Source organism: Chionomys nivalis, chromosome 9, assembly GCF_950005125.1.
Source record: "Chionomys nivalis chromosome 9, mChiNiv1.1, whole genome shotgun sequence".
NCBI classification, from domain to species: domain Eukaryota; kingdom Metazoa; phylum Chordata; class Mammalia; order Rodentia; family Cricetidae; genus Chionomys; species Chionomys nivalis.
This window is the reverse complement of record NC_080094.1, coordinates 80,444,082-80,470,515: the sequence shown is the minus strand read 5'-3', so window position 1 is coordinate 80,470,515 and position 26,434 is coordinate 80,444,082. Positions and strand designations below refer to the sequence as shown.

General features: G+C 39.5%; 1 protein-coding gene across 1 annotated transcript in view; it reads right to left on the bottom strand.

The window, feature by feature from the left end:
- The window catches only part of Hsd17b12 (hydroxysteroid 17-beta dehydrogenase 12), a 148,064-nt gene that overhangs the window by 21,880 nt on the left and 99,750 nt on the right, over window positions 1–26,434 (bottom strand). Inside the window, exons 5-6 of the mRNA XM_057781450.1 lie at window positions 11,037–11,101; window positions 10,200–10,244 (exon numbers count right to left, since the gene is read on the bottom strand). Of these exons, the coding sequence (XP_057637433.1) occupies window positions 10,200–10,244; window positions 11,037–11,101 (110 nt within the window). The remainder of the gene's footprint in view (window positions 1–10,199; window positions 10,245–11,036; window positions 11,102–26,434) is intronic.

The window sequence follows — 26,434 nt, the reverse complement described above, 5'->3', positions numbered from 1 at the left end:
TCCCAAGATTTGCCTTTCCAGAGGCAAACAACAGGTATTTAATACATAACCAAAGAATATTAAGGCAACTGTGCACTCAGGCCCTAATTCCAGCCCTTCTTATGACAGTGTGACTCTGAGCTACGTTCTTCTTCTCTGAAGTCCTAATATGTTAAATGAAGATTTAAATACATCATATGGTATTACATTCTTAACTTGGAATAAAGATGTGTATAAGTGTGTGCACGCGCGTGCATGCGAGACCCCACAAGCAACACACTACACTACTCTTTTAGCACCCAGTGCTACCCCTAAGCATTGCATGCCCCATAGTTTAGAACCAAGGTCCGAAACACATTTCAAGGTCATCCATTTCAACTGACCATACAAAAGTTTCTGGAGGCTGGAAAGATGGCTCAGAGGAATAGAGCACTGGCTGCTCTTCCAGAGGTCCTGAGTTCAATTCCCAGCAACCACATGGTGGTTCACAACCATCTGTAATAAGATCTGGTGTCCTCTTCTGTACTGCAGGATACATGAAGGAAGAAACCTATATACATAATAAATAAAAATCTTTAAAAAAAAAAAAGCCGGGCGATGGTGGCGCACGCCTTTAATCCCAGCACTCAGGAGGCAGAGGCAGGTGGATCTCTGTGAGTTCGAGACCAGCCTGGTCTACAAGAGCTAGTTCCAGGACAGGCTCCAAAGCCACAGAGAAACCCTGTCTCGAAAAACCAAAAAAAAAAAAAGTTTCTGGACATTTCTTTCAGTATTTTAAAATATTTCATTTGAGATCTCCTTGGGGTAGTGGAATAATTCTAAGATTAGGTTGTAGTGATGATTAAAACTCTATATTTACCCAAAACAAACAAAACTTGAACACTCAAAGCAGAAGAATTTTGCAAATTCACAGTTTTAGGAGAACTAAAATCACAAAGTACTCTTGATGCAACTTTACAAAACTCAGGAGATAAAGACACTGAAAATATTCTCTGCATATCAACTGAGGGCTGGAGCAACACTAGAGAGTAAGGAGCCGTCCTTCTCTTTTCTCTGCAGTCACCACGTGGGTGAGAGGAACTCAAGACCCACAGCAGGATACTCCTAGAGCAGACAGGGCACTGGTGCCTAGAAAAGGGAGCAGCTACAGCTAGGAGCCAGGTAGAGTTTCAGAGATTATGGAAGTTCATGAGAAAAAAAAAAGTCAAACATCATTAACACTGAAAAGTTACAGAAAAGGTAATTTGAACACTTCATGCTTTTATAAAACCAACTGAAGCTCTGACATTACCTTTCCTGCCAATCAGATTCTAAGTGATAAATCCAACTCCAGGCCTTCTTTTCTTGAGCACATATACATAAATCATTTAAAAATATTCAACATATAAATAGACAGACTTCACTATGTTCACATTGAATTCTCTCTAACATCACATTTACATAGGACATTTTAAGTTGTTAAGTCTCATTTTACTTTGCATTTATTGACTAGTATCTTAATATAAGGGTATCTATACCCATATACCAAGTATTTTTATGAAATTTCGCCATGCATCTACACTCTACTTCACAGCTCACAGGGTGTTTCTGTAGCTAATTCAATATGCTAATTTTAGACCATCTACAGGTGATAATCACTGTGCCAGGGAGTCTGTTGTTTCTCCTTACATATTTCTAAAATGATGTTATCACAACTGTGAGCTCAGTGGTTAAGAATATTAGGTACATAGTAATAATAAATGTGACTTCCAGCCTTTTTTCTTTTCACTTGAGGTTGCCTCAACAAATGCACAGCAAGTAATTTTAACTCCATTCTATGGTGGTTGGAATGAGAATGTCCCCCACAGGCTCTGTATTTGAATACTTGCTCCCCAGTTGGCGTTATTCTTTAAGGAGGCTTAGGAGGTGCAGCCCTGGAGGAAGCATGTCACAGGAAGCAGCTTTGAGGGCTTAAATACTTGTGTTATTTCCAGTTGGCTCTGGGTGGGGTTCAGCCTGCAACTTGATGCCATGCTTTCCCACCATGATGACCTCTTACTCCTCTGGAACCACAAGCCCAAACAAACTCCTTCTTCTACACGCTGCCTCCATCACTGGGTCTTATCACAACAACACGGTTTTCCCCAAAGACGAAAGTCATCACAAAAAGAACTTTTACAATAAGGAGAACTTCAAAGACTGCAGGAAAACACAAATGTTTCATAATTACACATAAACATTTATAGTAATGTTTTCACTAATTCACACTACTAAATTAAGACAAAGACACTTTAAAACCTAAAAAGCTAATATACATTGTCTCACATGTAGCTCTAGCATCACTTCATAAGTGGCACACAGTACATAAATGTACATAGATACACGAAGGGCTTCACAACAGCTTAAATTAGAATTCATGGGAGGAAGCCACATTTTCAAGAGTAAAATATTTACTGGTACACATATGCATAATCAGGCTAGGAAAGAAATATGAAGTTTATTTACCCCATACAAAATCACAATCACTATTATTGAATCATTTAGCTGAAATACATAACTCTAAAATTAACTTGTTGGCCTAGAAAAATCCTTGAAAATGTATTAAAATGTAGCCATCTGTGGCCAGAATTACACAGGATTTATTTTCTTCTTAGTGTTCATATAGCTTTCAAATATTTTTGGCAACAATCTTGCAGTGCTTTTATAATTAGTAAAGTTCTCACAATCTTATTTCTTTTTTCCCCTTACTTCTAGAGGAAAAAAAAAAAAACCAGAAACAAAACTGTCAAAGCCTAATCTGAGTATTTTTCCTTTTATTTCAACAGCAGCACTCCCTGCTGCTGAAGGAACTACATGCCCAGGTGGCTGTCTCAGTGTTCCCACTCTGGTATACAAATTGATATAGTACACATATTAGGCAGCTTCTGGTACTTGGTCGTGTGTCACAACACTCCTATAGTGCTCAAAGGCTCTAGGGAAAAGACTATAATAGTACCCAAGGAGCCAGGCAACGCTGTGCAGGCCTTTAATCACAGTACTCAAGATGCTGAGTCACAATCTTGAGTTTGAGGATAGCCTGGCCTACACCAAATTCTGGGGCAGCCCAAGCTACATAACAGGGTCCTATCTCAAGAAAAAGACCAATCAATCAAATTTAAGACACTTGATTTAATAAAATTTGTGTCACTACATGTGACTGTGGAATAAAGTAGAACAAGTTACCCATAATATAGGCCCAGCTTCATGAATCCAGGCTTTTCATGAGCAACATTAGGACATCTCCAATGGCCACTTTGTTCACCTCTGCCCTAACTCTACCTCCAAAGAAACCTGCTTAAATTAATCAAGTCTGGATTTAGGGAACTGAGAAATGGACCTGTACAATTCAGAGGGAAACAGTCTCTTACATACAAAAATCTGAAACAAGTGTTCCAAGTGAAAAAGGAGCAACTTGAAAAAATCATAGTAGAGTTGTGAATTAACAATGATGATCTACAAGCCCCGCCCCACACTTGGAGAAATGAAGATGAGAACTCTACTGGAAACCACACCAGAAATGACATGACACACACTTCCTCTGGCAAACTGTATAATCTGAGCTCCATGGAGGTGAGGAAGTGAGAACACAGCTTAATTAGAAATTCTTAGAATCTCACCTGTATAACTAACAGAGTATTTACTGCACAGGGTGAAAAGCTTAATCAGATACAGTTTTTACAGCACTCTGCCATCTCTCAGTATTATTTTGATTTTTGCCTTTTCTTGGTGCTTAAATCTTTGAGAAAGTTCAGAATTCTTAGTTTGGAACGCTGCCCCAGGCCGTAAATAGAGTTTTTCCCTGTCCAACAAATCCCACTTGGATCTATATTAAAATAATATAACAAAATGGAAAAAAACTTCTCAGAAGAGAGTTGCTTGTTAACAATGCCAAACCTAAAGCCCTAATTCATGCATTCTCAACAAAGATTATAAAGACTGGGCAGAGTATCACTTGGTGTTTCCCAAGGTACAATACTTGAATATCCTAAGTACTTCTTCTTTTTTTTGGGGTCGGGGAGGGTTACACAAGAGTTTCTCTGCATAGCCTTGGAGCCTGTCCTGGAACTCACTTTGTAGACCAGGCTGGCCTCGAACTCACAGAGATCCACCTGCCTCTGCCTCCCAAGTGCTGGGATAAAGGCATGTGCCAACACTGCCTGGCACTTCTATTATCTCCCCCACCTCCAAACAAGGTGACAACTTCTTAAAAATGAAAGATGTTGAAAGGAGAAAACAATTCCTAAAGTTCAAGATCCTCCCATATGAAAGGCATTTTCCTATGAACTAGGTTCACTATGAGCTAAAGAAAACCTCAAAAATCAATCTACAAGGGTGTCTTCATGTTTGGAAGAAGCGCTGTCCTGCAGTTTGGAAATACTCTGCCTCCACTGTGTCTGAGGCAGTCATCCCCAAAGGCTAAATGTACCAGGAATCTGAATATTTAAAGTATCAGGGAGATTCAAGATGAATTAAGGCTCTCACTATTAATGTGGAATATCTTCATCCAGAAAAGCCTCAAATGGGGGAAATCAGTGTTGAAGTACACATTCTACTTAGGATTTATTAATTAATTTCCTAATGTTATATGGGAGCAGAATATTAGGATACATTTCTAGCAAATTCCTAAATTAAATAAAATTAAACTGAGGAACAAAACTCTCATAGATTTCCAAACGAATACGAGACTCCCCCTACCGGTACTGTGTTACCTGCTTGAGGTATATCCACATGTAAGAAAGAAAATGAATGATTTGGTACTTTTCACCTTTTGACCACTCATCCAAACATTTACATTGTGGGCAAGGCACAGCATTAGGTGCTTCTGGTAACTGGCCCACCATGAAGACATGGTGGCATGGAGAAAACAGCTTCTCAAAGGAGTGTAAAGGACTCTGACGGGAGCGGCAGCTCAGGCAATGCTGTTTTGACAGCACTCACGAGAGAGAGAGAGAGAGAGAGAGAGAGAGAGAGAGAGAGAGAGAGAGGAGGGAGGGAGGGAGGGAGGGAGGGAGGGAGGGAGGGAGGGAGGGAGGGAGGGAGGGAGGGAGGGAAAGAGAAAGAAATTGTGAATAAAGTCCTGAATAAACTGCAGCAGGAAGAGCTCCGGTGTTGCGTTCTTCCTTGCTAGCCGAGGGGGATCATGACATTTATCCAGTGATAACCTGAAATTCTTTTGAGTTCAGGATTAATTTACTATTATAATGTAGGGCTTACATGATCTTTACAATCACCTTACCTACTCCCACAGGGTAGGAGCACATGGATTTTTCAACAACATGTTGGAGCGCTACCTCTAATTTTGAGCATGAACCACAAAACACAAGGCAGGCTGATCTCACCAGCATCTCCTGGTTCACTCCTTATCCTCTACCATATCATTTGGTGCAGACATAGAAAGGAGGACCTGATGGTGGGGAGACTGCTCTACTCTCACCAAACACATTTATTGTAGCTGCAGGCCAGACACCTGTGTCTTAGTTCCCCTGATGCCCAACCACCACAAAACCTAAGATCCTGTAGCCAGACCAGTTTTCATCTCCTTTTAAGTTACCCCAAGGCTCTCAGCCATCACTGCTACTGAAAATGTGGTTCTGACCTTGGCAACAAAATACAATCCATTTAAGAACAATCAGTACAAGTCATCAAAATAGCTTCTGGGGCAAATCACAGCATCATAAGAGCCTAAACTCAGAAGCATCGCCATACAGCTTCAACACAGGGAATGCCCTTCCTCAGTATAAGTAAGATAAACACATAACCATAGAAAACTGAGTGCTCTGTCATCCACCATTAGCACTGATCACACACTGGACTGTGCAGCTCTCTACGGTTCTCCAGCTGCTGACACTCAAGTTCCTGTACAATCCTGACCTCACGTCCTCTTCCACCTCTTGGTTTACCGCAGCTCATCGATCACTCTCACTGCTCCAATCAAACCATTTTCACATCTGCATGGTACCACGGAGGTGATGGTATTGATCCTACCCACAGTACAACAAACCAAACCAATGTGCACCATGCTCCATGAGCCAATGGGCATCATAAACCAGGAATTCTGAATGCTTCTCCATTCAAAGTTTATACCACAACGATATAACAAAATTTAGATCTATACTTAAGACGGACTATTGAGGAAGTAACTTATTGAGGAAGTATTTTAAACAGTAAACTCCCTTAGTGCTTCTAAAATAGGATATGGTCTACAAAAGAAGGCTTGTATAAATTTTAAGTTTATATCCAAATCTTCTACTGGTGATGCTTCCCCTCAGGATGGCTCACAGGTATTTAAAAAAAATGAACATCTGTGCCCACAAATACAGTTCATGGGATCCAGTTTACATATGCCAATTCAAAATAACACGGGGAAGAGGAAGAATAAAGAGAGGGAGATAATCTGTAAAATACACGAAGATATTAGCAAGAGTATCCCATTCCTAGTTCCTCCACTCTTCTCTTAAAATAGGGGCTCATGATGGAGGCCAGGTTAGCCTCAAACTCCTGATTCTCTGGCCTTAGTCCACCAAGTTCTTGGATTAACAGGTATGACCCCTGGTGTTTGTCATCATTTATAAAAATGGGCTAGACACTTTGCAGGGCTTTTAGATTTGTGCTATTTTATCCATGACACGCACAAGCACTGTTTGGTCTTTAAGCAAGGATGAGATGGATCACATGCTGATATGTGCTATGATGCTGTGTGAAGGACAAAGTCTGTGGCCACGGAGCAGAACAAGCTCCAGAATTAAGGGCAGAACCTTGGCCTTTTATCATTAGTATTCTACAGATGGCCAGCCAAAAACTTCATGGTGTGGGAAACAGGAGGCCAGCATTTTAAAGCAGTGTCACCAATGAAGTGTTAGCAGGCAGGACTACAAGAGAAAAGATGGGGATCCAGAATAAAACCCTACACAGCTGACTGAGTGGAAATTACCAGCACACAAACCCATAGATGGTACTAAGAATTCTACAACATAAAGCTTAAGCACTCGTACAAGGCTTTCTCATTAACTTAGGACAGCATACTGTGGAACACCTCACACTGCCTTCACAGTCATTACTTTCAAGCATTTGCTCAAATATGTCATAAAAAAAATCAGAACAGCAGCAAAACCATTCATTTTAAAAGGAAACCCAGCACTTGGGGAGCAGAGGCAGGCAGATCTCAGTGAGTTCAAGGCCAGTCTGGTCTACACATCAAGTTCCAGGACAGTCAGAACTGTTTCACTGAGAAATCGTGTCTAAAAAAACTAAGAAAAGAAAAAAGGGAGGAAGAAACATATTAATTTCTATTTAAAACCTTTGTTTTCTAAAAAAAATAATAATAAGATCATTATTGCAGGCATTTAACAATAAGTATCAGTTTTGAGTTTAATAGCAATAGTAGCATTTTTAGGTTCTCTTTCTCTCCTTTCTTTCCCTCCCCTTCTGTCTGTCTGTCTGTGTATCCAAGTCTTTGCTCCTCTTTGACCTTCTCTCCAGGGTCTCATGTAGTTCAGCCTGGCCAAGAACAATCTCCAGTTTCTGGTTCTCCTACCTTTTATTCCGCTTCCTAAGGTACGCACAAACATATCTGGTTTTTTTTTTTTTTTTAAAGATTTACTTATTTATTATGTATACAACATTCTGCCTCCGTGTATGCCCACACGCCGGAAGAGGGCGCCAGATCTCATTACAGATGGTTATGAGCCACCATGTGGTTGCTGGGAATTGAACTCAGGACCTCTGGAAGAGCAGTCGGTGCTCTTAACCACTGAGCCATCTCTCCAGTCCCACATATCTGGTTTTATGACGTTCTAAGGACTGAACCCAGGGCTTTGCGCCTACTAAGCAAGCACTCTACATCCCCAACTCTGAGTTTTAGAGCTATTACCTTGTTTCATTCAAACAAGTCACTGAGGTAAAGAAATATCACCTCCAATTTAGAGATGAAAAGTGAAGAGTAATTTACCACAAGACTAAAATGGCTAAAAATGGTAGTTCCTTAATTATACTGAAATCCTAGAGAGGTTGTTAAAAAATGAACATTTATATGAATCTGGTAAAGAAAATACCCTTAAAATTATTTAATATATTCCTATTAGCAAAAGCACCAGTTTGACAGATATGGGTCATATATGGGTCTTGGTCTTCATCTACTCACATCTCCCCTGGTTAATCATCTGCGTGCTCAAACTTCAGTTTATATAAAAGTCAAACTACACACACACACACACAACAAGGGAAAAGATACAGTGTAGTATCGAACAAAAATATTTGCCATTTTGCCACATAATACATTTGAGTGATCTTTTAAGCAATAAAACAACATTCTTTATCTGTAAACACTGAATTAACGCATCTAAACATTTACATTACACAGAGAAATCAAAGTCATACACGAAAAGTCAGGCCAGGTGTAATAGTACTAGGCTCTTGGACTTAAAACCTGTCATGTGAGGGTCACTGCTTGTTTCTCTTGGGATATGAAGACATGGAGATAGTTTTTCTCGAAAATTCAGAATAGAGAAAAACACCAAGTTTTTCCCACCACAAAGTGAAACATTTAGTTCTTACTTATATTTATCTTATCACTTTGAATAGTTCTGACTCAAACTATTTCTTATTTCCTTACATAAACTAGTATATATACGAGTTACTCAAAGTGTAGTGGCTTTCTACAAGAATGTTCAGATGTAAGGTGTCTGAAACCACCCATGGGACTTCAGTCTCTGGCAACACTGCCCCTCATTTGGTTTGTGACTCAGTAGGAACCTCCACTGTTTCTGTTAGAGCCGAGCTTAGGTGTTTATACTCTCTTTCTACTGCTTCTTTTGCAGAGTCGTAGTGTAATCTTGTGTTACACACTGAGTAATATGGAAAGATAGCTCAGAAGTAAGAGCATGCCTGCTCTTCCAGAGGTTCTGAGTTCAATTCCTAGCAACCACATGGTAGTTCACAACCATTTCTAATGAGAACTGGTGCCCTCTAGAGGAAGAGACCTGGCCAGTCATCCTCATCAACTTAGAACATGAAACCCAATATGGACAAGTTCAACAGAACTGCCATGTATGGGCTGCCCATGCCTGCTTCAGCATTACCAGGGCATAAATTTCATTCATTTTTAATATGACTACAACATATGTTGAGCAACTATGTTATGTTATATTGATAACCAGGATGGATATCTTTTTGTTTTTGTTTACCAAGACAGGGTTTCTCTATATAACAGCCCTGGCTGTCCTGGAACTCATGTTGTAGACCAGGCTGTCCTCAAACTCACAGAGATCCACCTGCCTCTGACTCTGAGTGCTGGGATTAAATGAGTCACCACCATCACTCAGCCCCAGGCTGGATATATTTGTTATTCTTATTTTGTTTTTGAGACATGTTCTCACTATGTAGCACTGGCTGGCATAGAACTCACTAGGTAGACCAGGTTGTACTTGAACTCACAGAGCTCTGCCTGCCTCTGTCTTAGTGCTGAGATGAAAGACATTTGCCACCATGCCAGGCAATTCTGGTTGGTTATTATGGACAGCTAATAAAAACTACTCTCATTGGTTTCTTGCTATGGGACAATGGTCTTGTACTTTGTAGATTTGTCACTTGTATTTTATAAAACACTGATTAGCCAGGCAGGAAGTATAGGTGGAGCGACCAGGCAGGAAGTAGAAGTGGGGTGACGAGAACAGGAGAATTCTGGGAAGAGGAAAGCTCAGTCTGCAACTGTCACCCAGATGCAGAGGAAGCAAGATGAGAATGCCTCGCTGAAAAAGGTACCAAGCCACATAGCTAACATAGGTAAGAATAATGGGCCAATTTAAGATGTAAGAATAAGTTAGTAAGAAGCCTGAGTTAACAGGCTAACCAGTTTGGACTTCCTATACAGCAGTGAACTACTACATATGTCTGGATGGAAACAAACCAGCATGAGCAAGTGGCTCAGGTCAATCAGCCTTTAACCTAAACAAGGTTTTCCAGTCAGGCCTGGTACCTATCATGGTGAATGTGCACAGAAGACACATGAGAACTGCTAGAAAGCAAACTAAGATGAGCAGGTTTGGGGTCTTTTTTTTTCCTTCCTGGAGACAGATCATATTCTCCTGGAATACACACGGTAAATAAGAGCTGACAGAAGTGAGCCAACAGACTCCATACCAGTTTTTTTTTTTTTAGACAGAAAGAGCTAAAAAACATGACAGATTTCTAACAAATTTGCTTACCTTGCAAACGGAAAGAACATTAATATTTATCAGTTTCTTGATGACCTGTAAGAAATGGAATATACAATTTTATTAGGAAAGTAATGATATTACAAATATACTTTGGGGGGACACATCTGAAGCTTCTTTAGATATTGCAAAAAACTATAAATCCAGTAGGAGCTGGAGTCAAGAGATAGATTTTTGCTTTATCTCAATGTTATAATATGTGTAACAAAAGCAGCAACCATACTAAAATGGAAAATGTAAAGTAAATGAGCAAGTCAAATTTGAAAGTGAAGAGACACATTAAATTCAAAATAAAACACTTAGTAATTTCCTCTCAACTAATAGGGAAAGTGGAGATGATTGGAGTTAAGAGTTTCAATTGATTTTAAAAACTGTCATGGTCTTTCAAGGATGTGACTTCTTAGTTTTCATTAAAGGATTATGCATGTATCAAGGATGCCGCTTTCATTTTGGTAAAGCTAGTTTACTTCAATCAACTATGCTTCTATAGATTAACATATTTATTAGTTTTTAAACTAATTTTTGATGTCCCAATACTTAAAATAGAGCTATCTTAATCTAATAAAAAATAATAATAAAATTACGGTTATTATTGATCCTGGCACTGTATAAATGACATTATAAATATATTTCATTCAATCCTTCTAGCATTCCTATGAAGCTGCCTACTTTACATTTGTGGGCGAATAAACAAACTATCCCACAAGAGCCAAGCTATGAGCTGTAGACAGCTGAACTCTGATGCTCAATCTGCATCAATCTTCCATACTGTCTCACCGACACTTTCATGTATTCCTTTGTTACCATAATAAACAAAGAAAGACTCACATTGTCCAAGTCGGGAATTTCTAAAAAGTATTCCGGATACTCGTATGACATCCCCACATTGTTCACTGAAATAAGACAAGATTGTTAGCTAGCACATTTATTTTAATAATGTACTGAAATGTTGAGATTAACTTATTGAAACTAAAATGATACATTTAAAGTTATAAAATACTCATTACTCCAGTTTAAATGTTCTTTCTTTCATGAAGTCTTTCTGCACTTATCATCTATATGTCTTTCCCTGTCCACACTAGCTCTTGGGAGCGTGTGTTCTCCCTCTGTACTAGTGATCTGTAGACAATGCCAATCAATTCTACTCTTTATATCTTCATGTTGTATATAGAGAACAGAGAAGGCACAGTGCAGGAGGCTGGAAACTTCGGGTCCACTTACAGCCATGGCACAAAAATGTGTGACCTGAATAAGTCATATCCAGTTCATATCTCAGGCTGTTCAATGCTAATGTAAGAGTTTACTCAGTCATGTGACAGATATTTGCCACAAGCTTGGAGGCAAGGTATATGCTGCTAGAGACCAGAAAGGGCAGGAAGGGCAGGTTCTCATATCACATCCAATCCAAAGAATCAGTTATTTCACAACCAAGTGTCCAGTGTCCATTTCTAGAGAGCCTGACTTCAAGGCTTCCTTGTGGTAGCTAAGAGGGCGGATCAGACCAAGTATCTCTAATAAACTGTCTGTGGAAGACTTTCCTTGAACCCACCCTGCATGATCATCTGACCTTCAGCCTGGCACTGTAAGACTACAGATCATTTGGACACATTTATACATATTAGGTCCTATATTTGAATACTCAGTTATTAGTGGTTTCTCTAGACCCAGAAAGTCAAAGATAAACATGTTATAAAGAACATTCCCCAGATGGATGAAATATCCCTGACTTTATATAAACTAATTAACTCACAAAATACATTATCTATTTATCTACATTTAACTGCTACAACAAGCCCACTAGGTGATTTCTAACTTATACCCTAGAAACTGAAATCCACTTATATGGAATGTGCCCAAGATCACAGGGCAAACTATGCCAGAATTCAAATTCAGAAGTCTGACTACAGACCTCAACTTTAACCACTGAAGCCGACATACGCCTTCCCCAGCGACCCACTCAGGAAAGTGACAGCGGTAACTGGAGAACAAGCAGGGCACTGAGAGCAATGTTTAACAAAACTGAATTACTAGATGAGAGTTTCAGGTACAAGAAGATAACAATTATGGTCAGTTTGCTAGAACCAAATAGACCTGATAGGTGTTCCTTTTCCATACTAAATTAATAGTTGGAAGGATAGGGATAGTGTTCTCTATTTAACTAAGTCTGTCACTGGAGTCTGAGCCTTCAGATATTCCTTGCAAAATCCTGTAAGGGCGGCTTGAACAGCTCACGGATACCCATCTGAAAAGAGGAAAGTCCACGGGCAGGAGTCATGCTGACCTGAAGTGGGAGAATATCTAAAAGGACAATAACAGTAGGTCTAAATTCATTTTTATCTCATTCCTCCCTCTACCATGTGTCTTAGCAATCACATGTATAAAGGATGTTAAAAATTAAACCAGAAAACCAAGGTCTCAAGTGTAGTTGACTTTAGTTTAACCACAACAGTTATAAAGAATGAATAATTTATAATTATTAAATAGTATAATTGTAAATCTTTTAAGGGCCAAAACTGGTGGGCTATTTTTGTTATTGTTTTGAAATCTAGAACGTTGTAGGTAGAACAACTGACTTGTTATCTTAGCATGTGCTACAAGCACAAAATTGAACTAAGGTAGCACAAAAATAACTCAGCTAGCTGGGGAGCATTATTCTGGTTAAAGTATTAACAACGGACAGCTTTCTGATCTGCGTCTTCTAACTGAGCAAAGGCAACCAGCAATGCTGTCTTCTCAAACAATGAAAACTAGAAACTCTTTCCAACAGAGTCATATTAAGAAATAATATACTCTGGTCCAAAGTAATAAACTATCATGCAGGAGGACTGTTTAGTATCTTAAGTGCCTAACAAAAACTGTGAAATCTAGAATGGGATTTCAGAGCATCAAGTCTAGGCTTATGAGCTGAATGAGTAAAAACAGATATCAAACTCATGATGGCAAATGCACAGCGGGCACCAGGACTCTTGAGCCCTCACTGCTTCCCAGTGTACATCTTCTGCAATAACGTGCAGGTTAGCTATCATCTTTCCCAGGGCGTACTCAGTTCATAGTGCTCTGAACAAGTGCTGCTCCTCTCAACACTGAGGAAAGAGTAGCTCCAAACAGTATCTTGGGATGCTGAGATTTTTATATTCAAGTTACTTCAGAGTCAACAGATACTGGATGAAGCTCTGAAGTCATCATCACTATTTAAAGAGCGGACAACTGAAGATGGAGAGAATCACCTTCTACCTTCTTACTAAAAGTTAAAATCACAAAAGAGACTGAAAATCAGGCATCATGCCTACGGCTGGAGGAATTTTATCACAGGCCATTAGCTCTTCTCTGTACTACACATCACTTCTAAAGTCATTTCCTACCCCTCTACACCTATATTCCTCCTACATTCCTCCCCTATGGGGAGTGTATTAAGTTTCAACCATCTGAGTTGAACTGCCCATTTGTGGGTTTCAGTGTACATGTGTATGTTAAGGAATCCGTCTGCCACTTCTCCTGCTACTCTTATTGTCGGGCCATTTCAGAAGGCTGTACTATCAAAAATCTTCTGAGGAAAAGTTTGAGTGCCATCACATTCTTCAATAACTGTTTCTACTTAAGTGCACAACACTGGGAATCTCTTGGGAAAAGGCAAACCCACTGCAGTTTTATTTCAAGACAGTAGGTGACAGCAATAACCAAACAGCAAATAGGAATCTTTCCAAGAATGCTGAAGGAAGAAGTGCTTTGAGTAGGAGGGAAAGATGGAAATATTCCTATTACAGCTTAATCTCATTAAGAATGGGTGCAAGCAGTGCCACTGCTTTATATACTTATTACAAGATGCTTTACAGCATTCACAAAAACAATCTCTCAAGTTGTTCTAACATTATTAGAATAGATAGTATCTTAAATAAGCATTAAACTTGCGCTGTCAGTGAATTTTGTAGTTTCTTCCCTTCAAGAATCCCTTCAAGAATCACAGTTTTGTGTTGCTGCTCCCACCCCCATGGCCTGCAAAACCCATTCAGTAGTGAATACAGAATCTCATTCAGAAAGCAAAGAACATCTATGTAACTTCAGAATTCTCAATGTTCCAGTAATCAGTTCAAGGCCTTGAACATTGAAAACCTTCCCGACACTCTTTATGAAGTTGCAAGACTGGGAGAAGCCTGTCTTTATCTCTTGTTCCATTGCTGTGATAAAACACCCTGACAAAAGCAGTCTAAGGGGAAAAGATCCATTTCTGCTCACCATCTGCGTCATTGTCCAGCAAGGCAGGAAAATGAGTGTGGGAGTAGCTGGAGGCGTCGTCACACTGCATCCATCCGTAGGTAGGAAGCAGGATGATGAACGTCACGCTCACCTCACTTTTTCCTTTTTAAGCAGTCCAGGACCCATCCCAGAGAAATAGATCCGCCCACTTTTAGGATGGCCCTTCCCACCTCAATTAATTCCCCACAGGCATGCCCAGAAGCTAAATAATCCTTCAATGGTATGCTTAAAGGCTTATCTTCTAGATGATTCTGGATCCCATCAAGTTGCAATTAAGTTCAACCATCACAGAGCCCAATAGGAGAGGTGGGGCTGAGAGAGTAGTATAGATAGACCGAGAAGGAAGGGGAAGTAGAAAAGCGTTGGTGGTGTCAAAGGAGTCATCCTTACAGACCAAGTCCTCATGGAGTTGGTCCTTGCAGGAAGGACTGGCAGGAAGCTGCACTTGGCTATACTCTCGCATGCCTATTCTGAATCCCAAAGAATACTATTGTCAAAGTAAATGCTACATTTAGAAAGAAGATTTGGAAAATCCAGAGTAACTTTGGGTGTTATATTAGTATTTTAAATTATATCGTAACTGCTTAAAACCATTTCTACATCTCATTGTTTAAAACAAGATTTTGTTCCTTTAAAGTTCATGCGCTGCTGATCTTCATGGGCCTAGAATCCTCTATCACAGTCAGTTACCAGAGCAGGAATGATGTCATTAGAAAATTAGATTTCTGGTATCTGGGTTGGGCATGAGGGTGGAGCAAACAATAATAAATTGCTAGAAAATGAAAATCCATTCATGCACTAACCTCACACAGACCACTTTTAACTGGCTTCATTTTTTACATTAACCAGAAACATAAGAAATTAATGTGGTTTAAAAATACTTTGCCTAGTGGTTGGGCTTCTAAATATAAATTACATAACACAAAATATCTGTTTCCTATTTATGACATCAAGACAGAAAAGGATAAGCTTACACTTTAGCTACATTCATAGTTTTATAAATATATATGAATCCAGTCCCAGCACTTCAGTTTATTAGTAAAACCTGCTTCAAGCAATGATGTCATTTCACTGTATTTTGAAATAAATGTTGTTTTTTTTAAATGTGAGCTTCAAGAACAGTCAATGTACCAAAGACTCAGAGAGTGTCTATGAGGTGTGTGTGTATGTGTGTGTGTATTGGGGGAATAACACTTTCTGCCTTACAATTTGGTAAAATGGTCTGGGGTTTGACCTCGGTGGTAGAGCACTTGCCTAGCATGTGGGAGGCTCTGAGTTCCATCTCTAGCACCATATAAAAACAACTGTACAAGGCCACAGAACTCAGAATCCAGCTGAGCTAGGATTCAACCCTGCTCCATCATCGCCACTTCAAAAACTGGGGCATAAAATAAGTCTGCATCCTTACTATTCTTCATGCATGGAATAGGAACAATCATTTCAGCAAATTCACTGTTTGGAGCATGTTAAAATGTCAATAAATGGAGGAAAAGCTACTGCCACATGGCCACTTAACCAACAAATATTTACTGCCCTCCTATTCTGTGCCCAGTACCAAGAATCTTGCTTTTATTATGTATGAGCAGCATCAACACAAACAGATCCCTCTGCCAGGCAGAGCTCAGGGCAGTTCTCAACAGAATAGCTGTTTATACTAGGTAGATTGATCCTAGCGCCTCCTCTGCCCTCTTCATTGCATGCAACAGACCTAGTCTCACAGCTGTGGGGATAGTGACAGAGATGCAAAGAAATTTCCTTTTTTGCCTTCTTAACATATTGCTAGAGCTAGCACATGTTCATACACTGACAGATGATATTTGGAACACGATGTAAAACATTTTGCAAACTTTACAGTTTCCATACACTTGTAAGTAGCAATTTCCAAATAAAAGAGTTTACAAGGCTTTAAATTTGCAGTGCCTTTAATCAGAAATTGAAAAATTCAAGATTGAGTCAGAGGCAACAGCACACACCTCCCTTTCACTGTTTAATTACAAACTGCTACGTGACCAATCCTCATTAATAAAATTAGGTAGGATTTGGCACAAACACAATTGGTGTGAGGCTACAGAAAGAATAACTAACACAAGCCTGATGGTTCAAAGTTAGCTAATAGGGGGCTATCTATCAATTTCTATTTACATTTCTGAAATCACAGAGCTAATTATCCACATTTAAGTTAAAGGTTCTGCTTTAATTAATGCCATTAGCCGAGTCTGAGTGAATGGAAATAAATCTGAATTCTAACAGTCTTATGCTCACTTTAGAAGTCTAATCTCAGTCAGCATACTTGGTGAGATGACAGGGCACTCTCCTGGATGGCGCTCCCAGGACTGCCCCCATAAGCGGGCCCCATGCCTTTGTTTCCATGAGAGCCTTTTACCAGGCTTCTCATGCCATGCAAAGGGTCCCTGCAGGCAAAGGAGGAGATTCTTATCAGTCAATCCTTCTGGCCACATGGTCTGCACTGAATTTCTTTCAACCACTCGAGGCAGCAGAGCTCCAAGTACAGTCATCATTTTGCTTTACAGAATTGTCCCTGCATCCAGAGTCTCTTGTCGAGAAAAACATTTCCCTGTTGTTGAAGATGAAAGCTGAAAGTTGCATTGGGTGGTTACTAATTCTGAGCAATGCACTTAACATCTCTCCATTTGTTCCCTGCCTGTCAAATGGGCAGGGGCTTTAATTAATTAATTTATTTGATTGTTTATTTGTTTGTTTAGAAAAGATCTCTCTATGTAGCCCTGGCTGTCCTGGAAAACTCTATGTAGACCAGGCTGGCCTTAAACTCAGGAATCCTCTGCCTCTACTTTCCAAGTGCTAGGACTAAAATCGTGCACCATTCTGCCCAGCCTGGGGCACAGGAGTCTTCCCACTGCTGCCCTCCTAATAGCTGCCTTCACCATCGTATCTGCTGGAAGAGCCTTACTGTTTCCTTACGTTCCTTGCCTTCTTCCAATGGAAATCAGAAGGACTCAATAAAAATGTTATCAGTTTCTGCTTAAAATTGTAGCGTGGCTTCGCAAAAAAAGACTCTTAAACTAAATTTGACCTGAGGATACTTCCATACGTTCACTCCTACTTAACAAACTATAACTTTACTTAGCAAGTAGGCTAACTGAAAACCTCACTATGTCAGGACCAAAAGAAACTGGGGACAAATGGCTAACTGTGGTGCTTATTAGCACAAAGCACATGCTATCTGAGCTATCTGAGCATAGTAAGTACCCGGTACAGAGTCTTCTTACCACACCCCCTTCCCTAAATTTCTCCAGTTCATAGGCTTCCCTTCCCTAAGCTTCTCATTCCTATTCAACCCATGGGCTCTCTTGGTCCTTCCCTCTCCTCCCACTTCTCTCTTGCTCCTCCTTTCTTGCTTTCCTGTCTCATGACCCAATAAAGTTCATTGGCCATGTCTAGTCTACTAACTTCTCTCCCTGCTATGGACTCTTCCAGATGCTCCCTCATATCTACAATAAAAGCCTTCTCCTTAACCATACCTGGGAACAGCCATGTCCTCCGTTTATACAACTTAGGAGCATCCTCTGAGACAGATAGGGTGAGTGAAAATACAGCAGCCAAGTCAACCCCAGGCAGACAATGGCTCTGATCATGCTCAAAGCAAACGGCAGAGTAAACAAGCCACCTCTGTACCTCACCTCCATTTTCTGCCCACATCGCAGGGCAATGTGGTTTTTGAGACTCTGCTCTCAAGGTAGCTTGAGGTATGAACAGTTCTTTGCTCAAATACTGCTAAGTTTAGTTATTCTAAACTATTTCCTTTAACAGCTCCATATTTAGGAAGCTGGCTTTCTAAGCCTTCAAGATCTGCCTAATTACAGGACTCTTCTGCTATGGTGCCCTCTAAAATCCTGCTCCACGTTTAAAGATCATCTCTGATGTCCTCTAATATATAAAGACACAGACTTTAAGTATTTGCACATGATGCTCCTTCTGCCTAGAAACCCTTCCCACACCTCTTTTTTGCCCTTTAGTTTCAATTTAAACATTACTTTCTTGGGAAGATCACATGTGATGCACATAACTGTCTCAACAGCTTTCTCTTTCACTACATGCAACACACGTTCAAGTAATTGCTTAATGGCTATCTTTCATGAAAGCAGAAACAACTTAAATAATTATGTAATTTTACTGTTTTGTCTAATGCAAAAGTTCTAGAATTTTAATAGTTTAACAAATTAACATAAAACTGGTTGAATGAATCAATTAACAAACAAGTGTAGAGAACCAAATGATGGTTAGCTCTAGGTAAAGACCAGTGTAAAAAAAGGATGAAGAGAATAATTAAGAGTACAGGAGTGCAGCGGACTAGGAGGGATAATGTTTAAAGATCTACAGCATTGCGGGATAACTATGACTCACAGCCATCAGTTGTACACTTTAGTATAACTAGTAGGATTTTCACTGTTTTTTTGAGTTTTCCTAACACAAAGTAATAATGAAGGTTTGAGATGACAGAAATTCCAATTACCCAGATTATACCAACTCATATTATTTCCTGCATATAAGTAGCATACTGTACCCAAAATATGTTTTAAATATAAGGCTCTTTAAAAACAAAATCTGATTTTTAGATTATTTTACTTTATGTGTATGAGTACTTTGCCTGCATGTGTGTGTGTATCACATATGCCTGGTGCCTGCAAAGGTCAGGAGCCGGTACCTGACTCCTGGGACGAGCTGCCTAGTCACAAGTGTAGGTGGCCTACAGACATGCAACTTGCAGCTGGCCTTTGAAACAGACACATGTTGGGTGCTGACTTTGTGCCTGATAAAAGCTCTGCTGCCTCTGGGTGGTTGTGAGAAGTTTCACCTGTCCTGAACTGCTAGAAAGGGAAAACTGCTCCCTCCCCACACAGCCTTCCTGATACACTCCTGGGATCCTGCCCTACACACCTCAGCTAAGAATTCCTGCTCTCGCTCTTAAGTCTCAGTCATTTATAGTTGTGCTTCATGAAAGGCTTCTCTTTGCTGCCTCCCAAGGATCACGCTCTCCTGCTCTTCCCCCATTTTCACATCATGTTGACCATCCAGCTCTAACTACAGCTTCCTTTCAATCTAATCTTCCCCATTTCAAAATGACTCTTCCATTCCTTTCACTAAATAAAACAACCATCTTTTTCAAAGTGACTGGTGTTTTGAACAAGAACGGCCCCCTCAATATCTTTTAACACACTCAGCAGTTAGTGGCACTACTTGAAAGGACTAGAATAGGAGGTGTGGCCTTGTTGAAGTATGTGTGTGTGGGGGGGCTTTGCATTTGAAAAGCCCATGTCAAGCCCAGAGTCTCTCTCTGCCTATGTATGAGGATATACCTCTCAGCTACTGCTCCAGCAGCTGCCTGCATGCCACCTGCTCCTAGCCATGATGATAATGAATTAAACCTCTGAAATTGTAAGCAAGCCCAATTTAATGTTCTCTGTTATAAGAATTGCCTTGTTATAAGAATTGTCTTGGTCATGATGTCTCTTCACAGCAACAACACAGCGACTAAAACAGTGACTGATTAGCTAAAAGTACAAAAGTAATAAAATGAATAAGCCGAATAAGAAGAAAATGACAGAGGTATCTATACTTCAAAAGAAGATAACAAAACAAAACAAAACGAAAGTTTAAAGTTCCAGAGAATAGGAAGATAGGCTACAAATTTATAGATTTCCAAACCGTCTAAAGAAGTAAGAGTCTTTTATTCCTAATTTCCCTAGTCATCCAGGACTACAAAGAGACAATTTCCTGTGTGGCTTAATCTCCCTTCCTTCCACACAACTCTATAGCTTTCCTTAACACAGTTTTGCCACTACTTGGTTCCTATGACTAGTCCTCATTAGACGTTTCCGGAACTGAAACCTAAGAAAGCCACTGCCACCAACAAGTTCAGAATTTTCCTAAGTCCTCTTGGTCTTATGTTAAGAAACTTGGAAAGCGGAGTGACTCTGGGACCTCCAAGGGAGTAGACCTGAGCCAAGACCTCTATAGGTCCAGGCGTGAGTCTGGGACCTCTGAAATAGTAGACAGGAAGGAAAAACCTCTGGGAGTCCAGGTTTGAGAGTGGGACCTCTGAAAAGAGTAGGCCTGAACCAGAACCTCTGCAGGTTCGAGCACACATGAGTTGGGACTCCAGGGGAGCAGAGTGGAGCCAGAGACCTTTGTGGAACCAAGCCCAAGTCAGGGACCTCCACAAGAGCAGACCCAGACCTCTTTATGGAAACATGACTGAGAGCAGAGCAAACCCCAGGAGCACCAAGTGACCTCCAGGAACACGGAGTCATCAACAGGGTGACTGAATCTGTGGCCCTGAATGCACCATGAGGAGTAACCATTTGAGCCTTGGATCCACTGGCACCTGGAAGATTGATCACCAGAGTTACAGAGGAAAAGATGTAGACAAAAGACCACAAAGAGCAACACAGCACCAGTAAAAAGTAGTGACCCTACAAGAGCAAGAATTTAACAACCAAATATAGATGAAGCAGAAGAAAATGACCTAAGAAATAACTTCAGGAGAATGTTTGAGGCCCTTAAAAAAGAAATGAAAAATTCCCTCAAAGAAATGGAGGAAAAGATGAACAAAAATTGGAAGAAATCAACAAATCCCTATTTAAAAAAAACAAAAGCAATCAAACAGATGAAAGACATAGTTCAAAACTTGAAAATTAATAAAATAGAGACAGTAAAGAAAACGCAGGCTGAAGAAATTATAAAACAGAAATCATGAAAAGACAATCAGGAACCACAAATGCAAGCATAAACAGCAGAATACAAGAAACAGAAGAGAGAATCTCAAGCGCTGAGGATACAATAGAGGAAATAGACTCATCAGTCAAAGATAAGATTAAATCTAACAAACACTTAACACAAAATATCCAAAATATATGGGACAACATGAAAAGACCAAACCTAAGAATAATAGGGATAGAAGGACAGAAAGTCCAACTCAAAAGCACAGAAAATATATTTAGCAAGATATGCCTATAAAGATACAAGAAACTTACAGAACACCAAATAGACAAAAAAAAAAAGTGCCCTCAGCACATAATAATAGAAATACTAAACATACAGAATAAAGAAAGAATATTAAGAGCTGCAAAGGAAAAAGGCCAAATATAAAGGCAGACCTATCAGAATTATACCTGACTTCTCAATGGAAACAATGAAAGTCAGAAGGTCCTGGTCAAGCATCATGCAGACATTAAGAGATCACAGATGCCAGCCCAGACCACTATATCCAGCAAAACTTTTAACCACCATAGAAAGACAAAACAAGATGTTTTATAAAACAGCCAGATTTAACCAATACCTACCCACAAACCTAGGCCTACACAAAGTACTAGAAGGAAAACTCTAATCTAAGGAAGTTGGCTACATCAACAAAAACACAGACAATTGATGATCTCACAGCAACAAATCCCAAAGAAGGGAAAAACACACAAAATAACATCACCAACAATGAAAACTAAAATAACAGGAACTTGCAATCACTGGTCATTAATATCCCTTAATGTGAATGGACTCAACTCACCTATAAAAAGACACAGGCTAACAGATTGGATAAGAAACAGATTCCATCCTTCTGCTGCATACAAGAAACACACCTCAACTTCAAAGACAGACAACTCAACAACACAATTGCATTCATGTAAGCAACCCTAATTAAAGTCAATGGGCCTGGTCTATTTCTAGTTCTCTCTCACATACACAAAGACATTAGAGTGCAAGGAGGATGAGTTGGGAAAGGTGATTTAGGAGTGAGATGGAACAAGACAAGGTAACTGGATGTGAATATGATCAAAATACATTATTCACATGTATAAATTGTCAAAAAATTTAAAAATAAAAGCTATCTATAAAAAGCATTAAATACATTAGTAGAGTAAGTATTTACTTATAAAGGGTATAGGAATAAAAGAAAATAAGGTTCAGCCTAGGTGTGTGTGTGTATATATATGTGTGTGTGTGTATAATGATATACATGTATTTCATATGTATAAAATTTCATTATTATACATAATATATATGTATATCATTATTAAAATGAGGTCACTTAAAATTATGGGCCAGTCGTATGAACAAAACCCAAAGTCAGTTGCTTGGCTTTGGCAAGTTATATAACTGCGATGTATTGTGCAGAGTCCTCCAAATCAATCGGGAACACAATGAGGCTCTTCCTAGATCAAGTAAGCATGACAGCAATCATATTTGGTTAACCAGTTGCTTTCTTAGTCAAAGAACGCACTTTTCTCTAAATGGTGAAACTTCATAAGCTTTCTGGAATCTGGACTTATTGGCATTTGCCTGGAAGACAACAGCACCTGCTAACTTTTTTACATAGCAGTCTATGGATCTAACTTCTCAGCCTATGCATTTTTAGTCTCATCAGTTTATGGTGACCTTTCAGTATAAATTTGCACAGTTCAGAGCTGTTTTCTTCCCACTTACCTCATTGAAATTTTAACGTTTCCTTCATTATAAAAAGCTTTAGCATTTTCCTTTCTAATTCTGAGAATATTAATTTTCCTTATTAAGTCTTGATTATAGTTTTGTGCTTATTGCTTTTCAAACAGTATATCCTAGTGATATTTTTATTTCTACTATTACTAGTTATAATTAATACTCAGTAGGAAAAACTCTTCCTGTAACTTTAATATTAATTGCTAGGTTTGGGGGTCTGGGGAGATGCTTAATTGGTAAAGTGCTTGCCATGTAAGCAGGAGGACTGAGTTCAGATCTTCAGCACCCACATTAAACAAAGAAACAAACAAGAACAACAACAAAGAAAAGCAATGCTAGGTCCAACTGCACATGCCTGCAATCCCAGTGCTGGGAGGCAGGAACAAGAGACCTGCTGACCAGTAAACACCAAACTCAGGAACAGACCCTGTCTCAAAAACTAAGATGCAAAGCAATAGAGGAAAACAAGCCCCACCCCAAACAAATTTACACACACATGTACACAAACTGCTGCATCATTTTAGAAGTCAATTGATACTTAAGAGTAAGCTGGGCGGTGGGGGAGTACACCTTTAATCTCAGCACTCGGGAGGCAAACGGATCTCCATGAGTTTGAGGCCAGCCTGGTCTACAGAGCAAGTTCCAGGTCAGGCTCCAAGGCTACAGAGAAACCCTGTCTTGGGAGGAGGATGCTATCAAGATCAGAAAAAGGAAGGTAAAAAGAAAACTAAGAATCCATGAGAAATAAAACAATGTGAGACTTACCTCATAAGTTTTAGAGGGTTGCACTGAGCCTGCACATTAGAGTTGAAATATAACATAGGAGTAAGATAAAATTGAGCCTATAAAGGTGCTTTGATAGTGACCTCAAAATTACAATGCAAGATCCAGGTAACCCATTTGCTAGAAGAGTCAAAAGCTAAGGAGACAGTTATGGTGATACACAATTCAGAACACAAAGCAACCTGAAAGCAGAGCCCAGCTAATGAGAACGTGTGTGCAGATACTGCAGTGATTTTCAGTGCTGATGAAAACATCAGCTGTAATTATTTTTATTATGGACCTGAGTTCAACTAGAAATCAAAACCAAAGCTGTATTGTATTTCAGCAAGTATTCAATCAGTAACTTTACGTGTGTGTGTGTGTGTGTGTGTAAACATGCATGTGTAGTTCAGAAGACAATCTCAGATGTTAGTCCTCACCTTTCAACTTGTTTGAAGCAGGGTCTCTTGTCATTTGATGTTGTATCTGGAAGGCTAATTGGCCCATGAGCTTCCAGAGATTCTCCTGTCTCCATCTCACAGTAGAAGGTTAGGATTATAAATGCAAACTACTGCATCTAACTTTACATGGATTCTGAGAATCTGAACTCAGGTCCTTAGAATTGTGCAACGGATGCTTTAATCATTGGGCGCTTTCTTCAGCCTCAACCAGTAACTTTAAAGTAGGGTTTCTTTGCCTAAACTCTACTGACATTTCAGGCCAGTCTGCTTTTATGTGATACAGTGTATACCATGGCATCCATGGCCTTGACCTACTATCAGCAAACAGAACAAATAGACTGAAGTGACAATCAGAAATGCTGAACATTGCCAGGTTGTCTTTAATTGACAATAACAGCTCCAGAATCTCAAGAAAAAACCTAGCAGTTGCATTTCTGGCTCCCCATATAAACTGAGAATTAAACATGGCAAATGGGAGCCGAATACCTGGTAGACATATGTCACATGTCTGAATGAGTACTTAAAATATGGCTAGTAAGAACTGAAATATAATGTAAGATGCATTTAAGATTTCAAAGATTTAGTATTTAAAAGAATGTAAACTATTTAAGTAATTTTGTTTATTAATTAACTAACTAACTAATTAATTAATTAATTAATGTCTTTTGAGACAGGAATTCTGTATGTAACTTTGGAGCCTGTAGACCAGGTTGTCCTTGAACTCACAGAGATCCACCTGCCTCTTCCTCCAGAAGGCTGGGATTAAAGGCGTGCGCCAGTACTGCCCGACTCTATTTAAGTATTTTTAAAAACTCTTATTTTATCGATTACTGTGTGTGAAATGTCAGTGCAGGATGTGAGGGTCACAGGTACACATGGAGATCAGAGAGCAACTTTTGGTGTGGGAAGTCCTGTATGTGTTGCTTTTATTGGTTAATGAATAAAGAAGCTGCTCTCAGTCAATGGCTTAACAGAACATTGCCAGGCTGGAAGACACACACACACACACACACACACACACACACACACACAGAGAGAGAGAGAGAGAGAGAGAGAGAGAGAGAGAGAGAGAGAGAGAGAGAGAAGGCAGAGTCAAAGAGAAGCTATGTAGCCCCACCGGAGACAGACACTGGAACTTTACCTGGTAAGCCACAGCCTCATGGCGATACACAGATTAATAGATTAATAGATATGGGTTAAATTAAGATGTAAGGGGTAGCCAATAAGAAGCTAGAGCCTATGGGCCAAGCAGTGATTATTACAGTTTCTGTGTAGTTATTTCGGGAGTCTGGGAACCAACAAGCAGCCTCCTTACAACAAACTTTCAGAAGTGTTTTCTCCTTCCACCATGGGATAAGGTAGTCAGACTCATGTAATTAGGTTTTCATAGAAAGCATTTTTACCTACCGAAGCTATCTCGCTGGCCCTATTTTAATAATTTTTACACTGGTTATAGGTTAATGTGTTAATGTTCTGGATATACTTAAGTTCAAATAAAAGATATTATAATTAAGTCCACCTGTTTACTTTTATCTTTTTTAAAATGTGGGGCTACTCCCTGGTAGGTTGACCAAGCCCCAATAAATGTTCCTATACCCATGGTCAGCACAAATTAGGATGCATTGATTATTATTTTTAAAAAGAAGACATGAAAATGGGAGGGGTGGGAGGAGATGAAAGGATATGGGGGAAATTAGATGAGGGGAAGAGTAGGGATAAATATGATTAAAATACAAGTAGGAAATTCTTAAAGAATAAAAATATATCTAAAATGTGAGCTTACTGAAACAGGAAGGCATATGTAACTTATATTACAGCTCTATTGAACAGAGCTGAACTTATGCAAAGAAAATTCATCCTCCACACCACTGGTGGCCTTAGATGAGGGAAGAGCAATCCACAGAGCTCTGTCTTCAGCTGTCTTCTTGAATTATCTCCAGTCTCGCTGCTCCATTAAAAAACTATTCTTTGATAATCAGACTCCAAACTCTTTCTCCAGTGAAACCTGGATATACTTTTCCAACTATCTACAATACCACTTGGAGCAGTGGTTCTCAACCTTCCTAGTGCTGCAACCTTTTAATACCTCATGCTGTGGTGACCCCACAACCATAAAATTACTTTTGTTGATACTTCATAACTGTAATGTTGCTATTGTTATGAATGCAATGTAAATATCTGTGTTTTCCAATGGTCTTTTGGGGGTCATGAGAACCACTCACTGTCCTAGAGGCACCACAAACTTAAATGAGCATCTCCCTAAAAGGTTACTCAATAGTT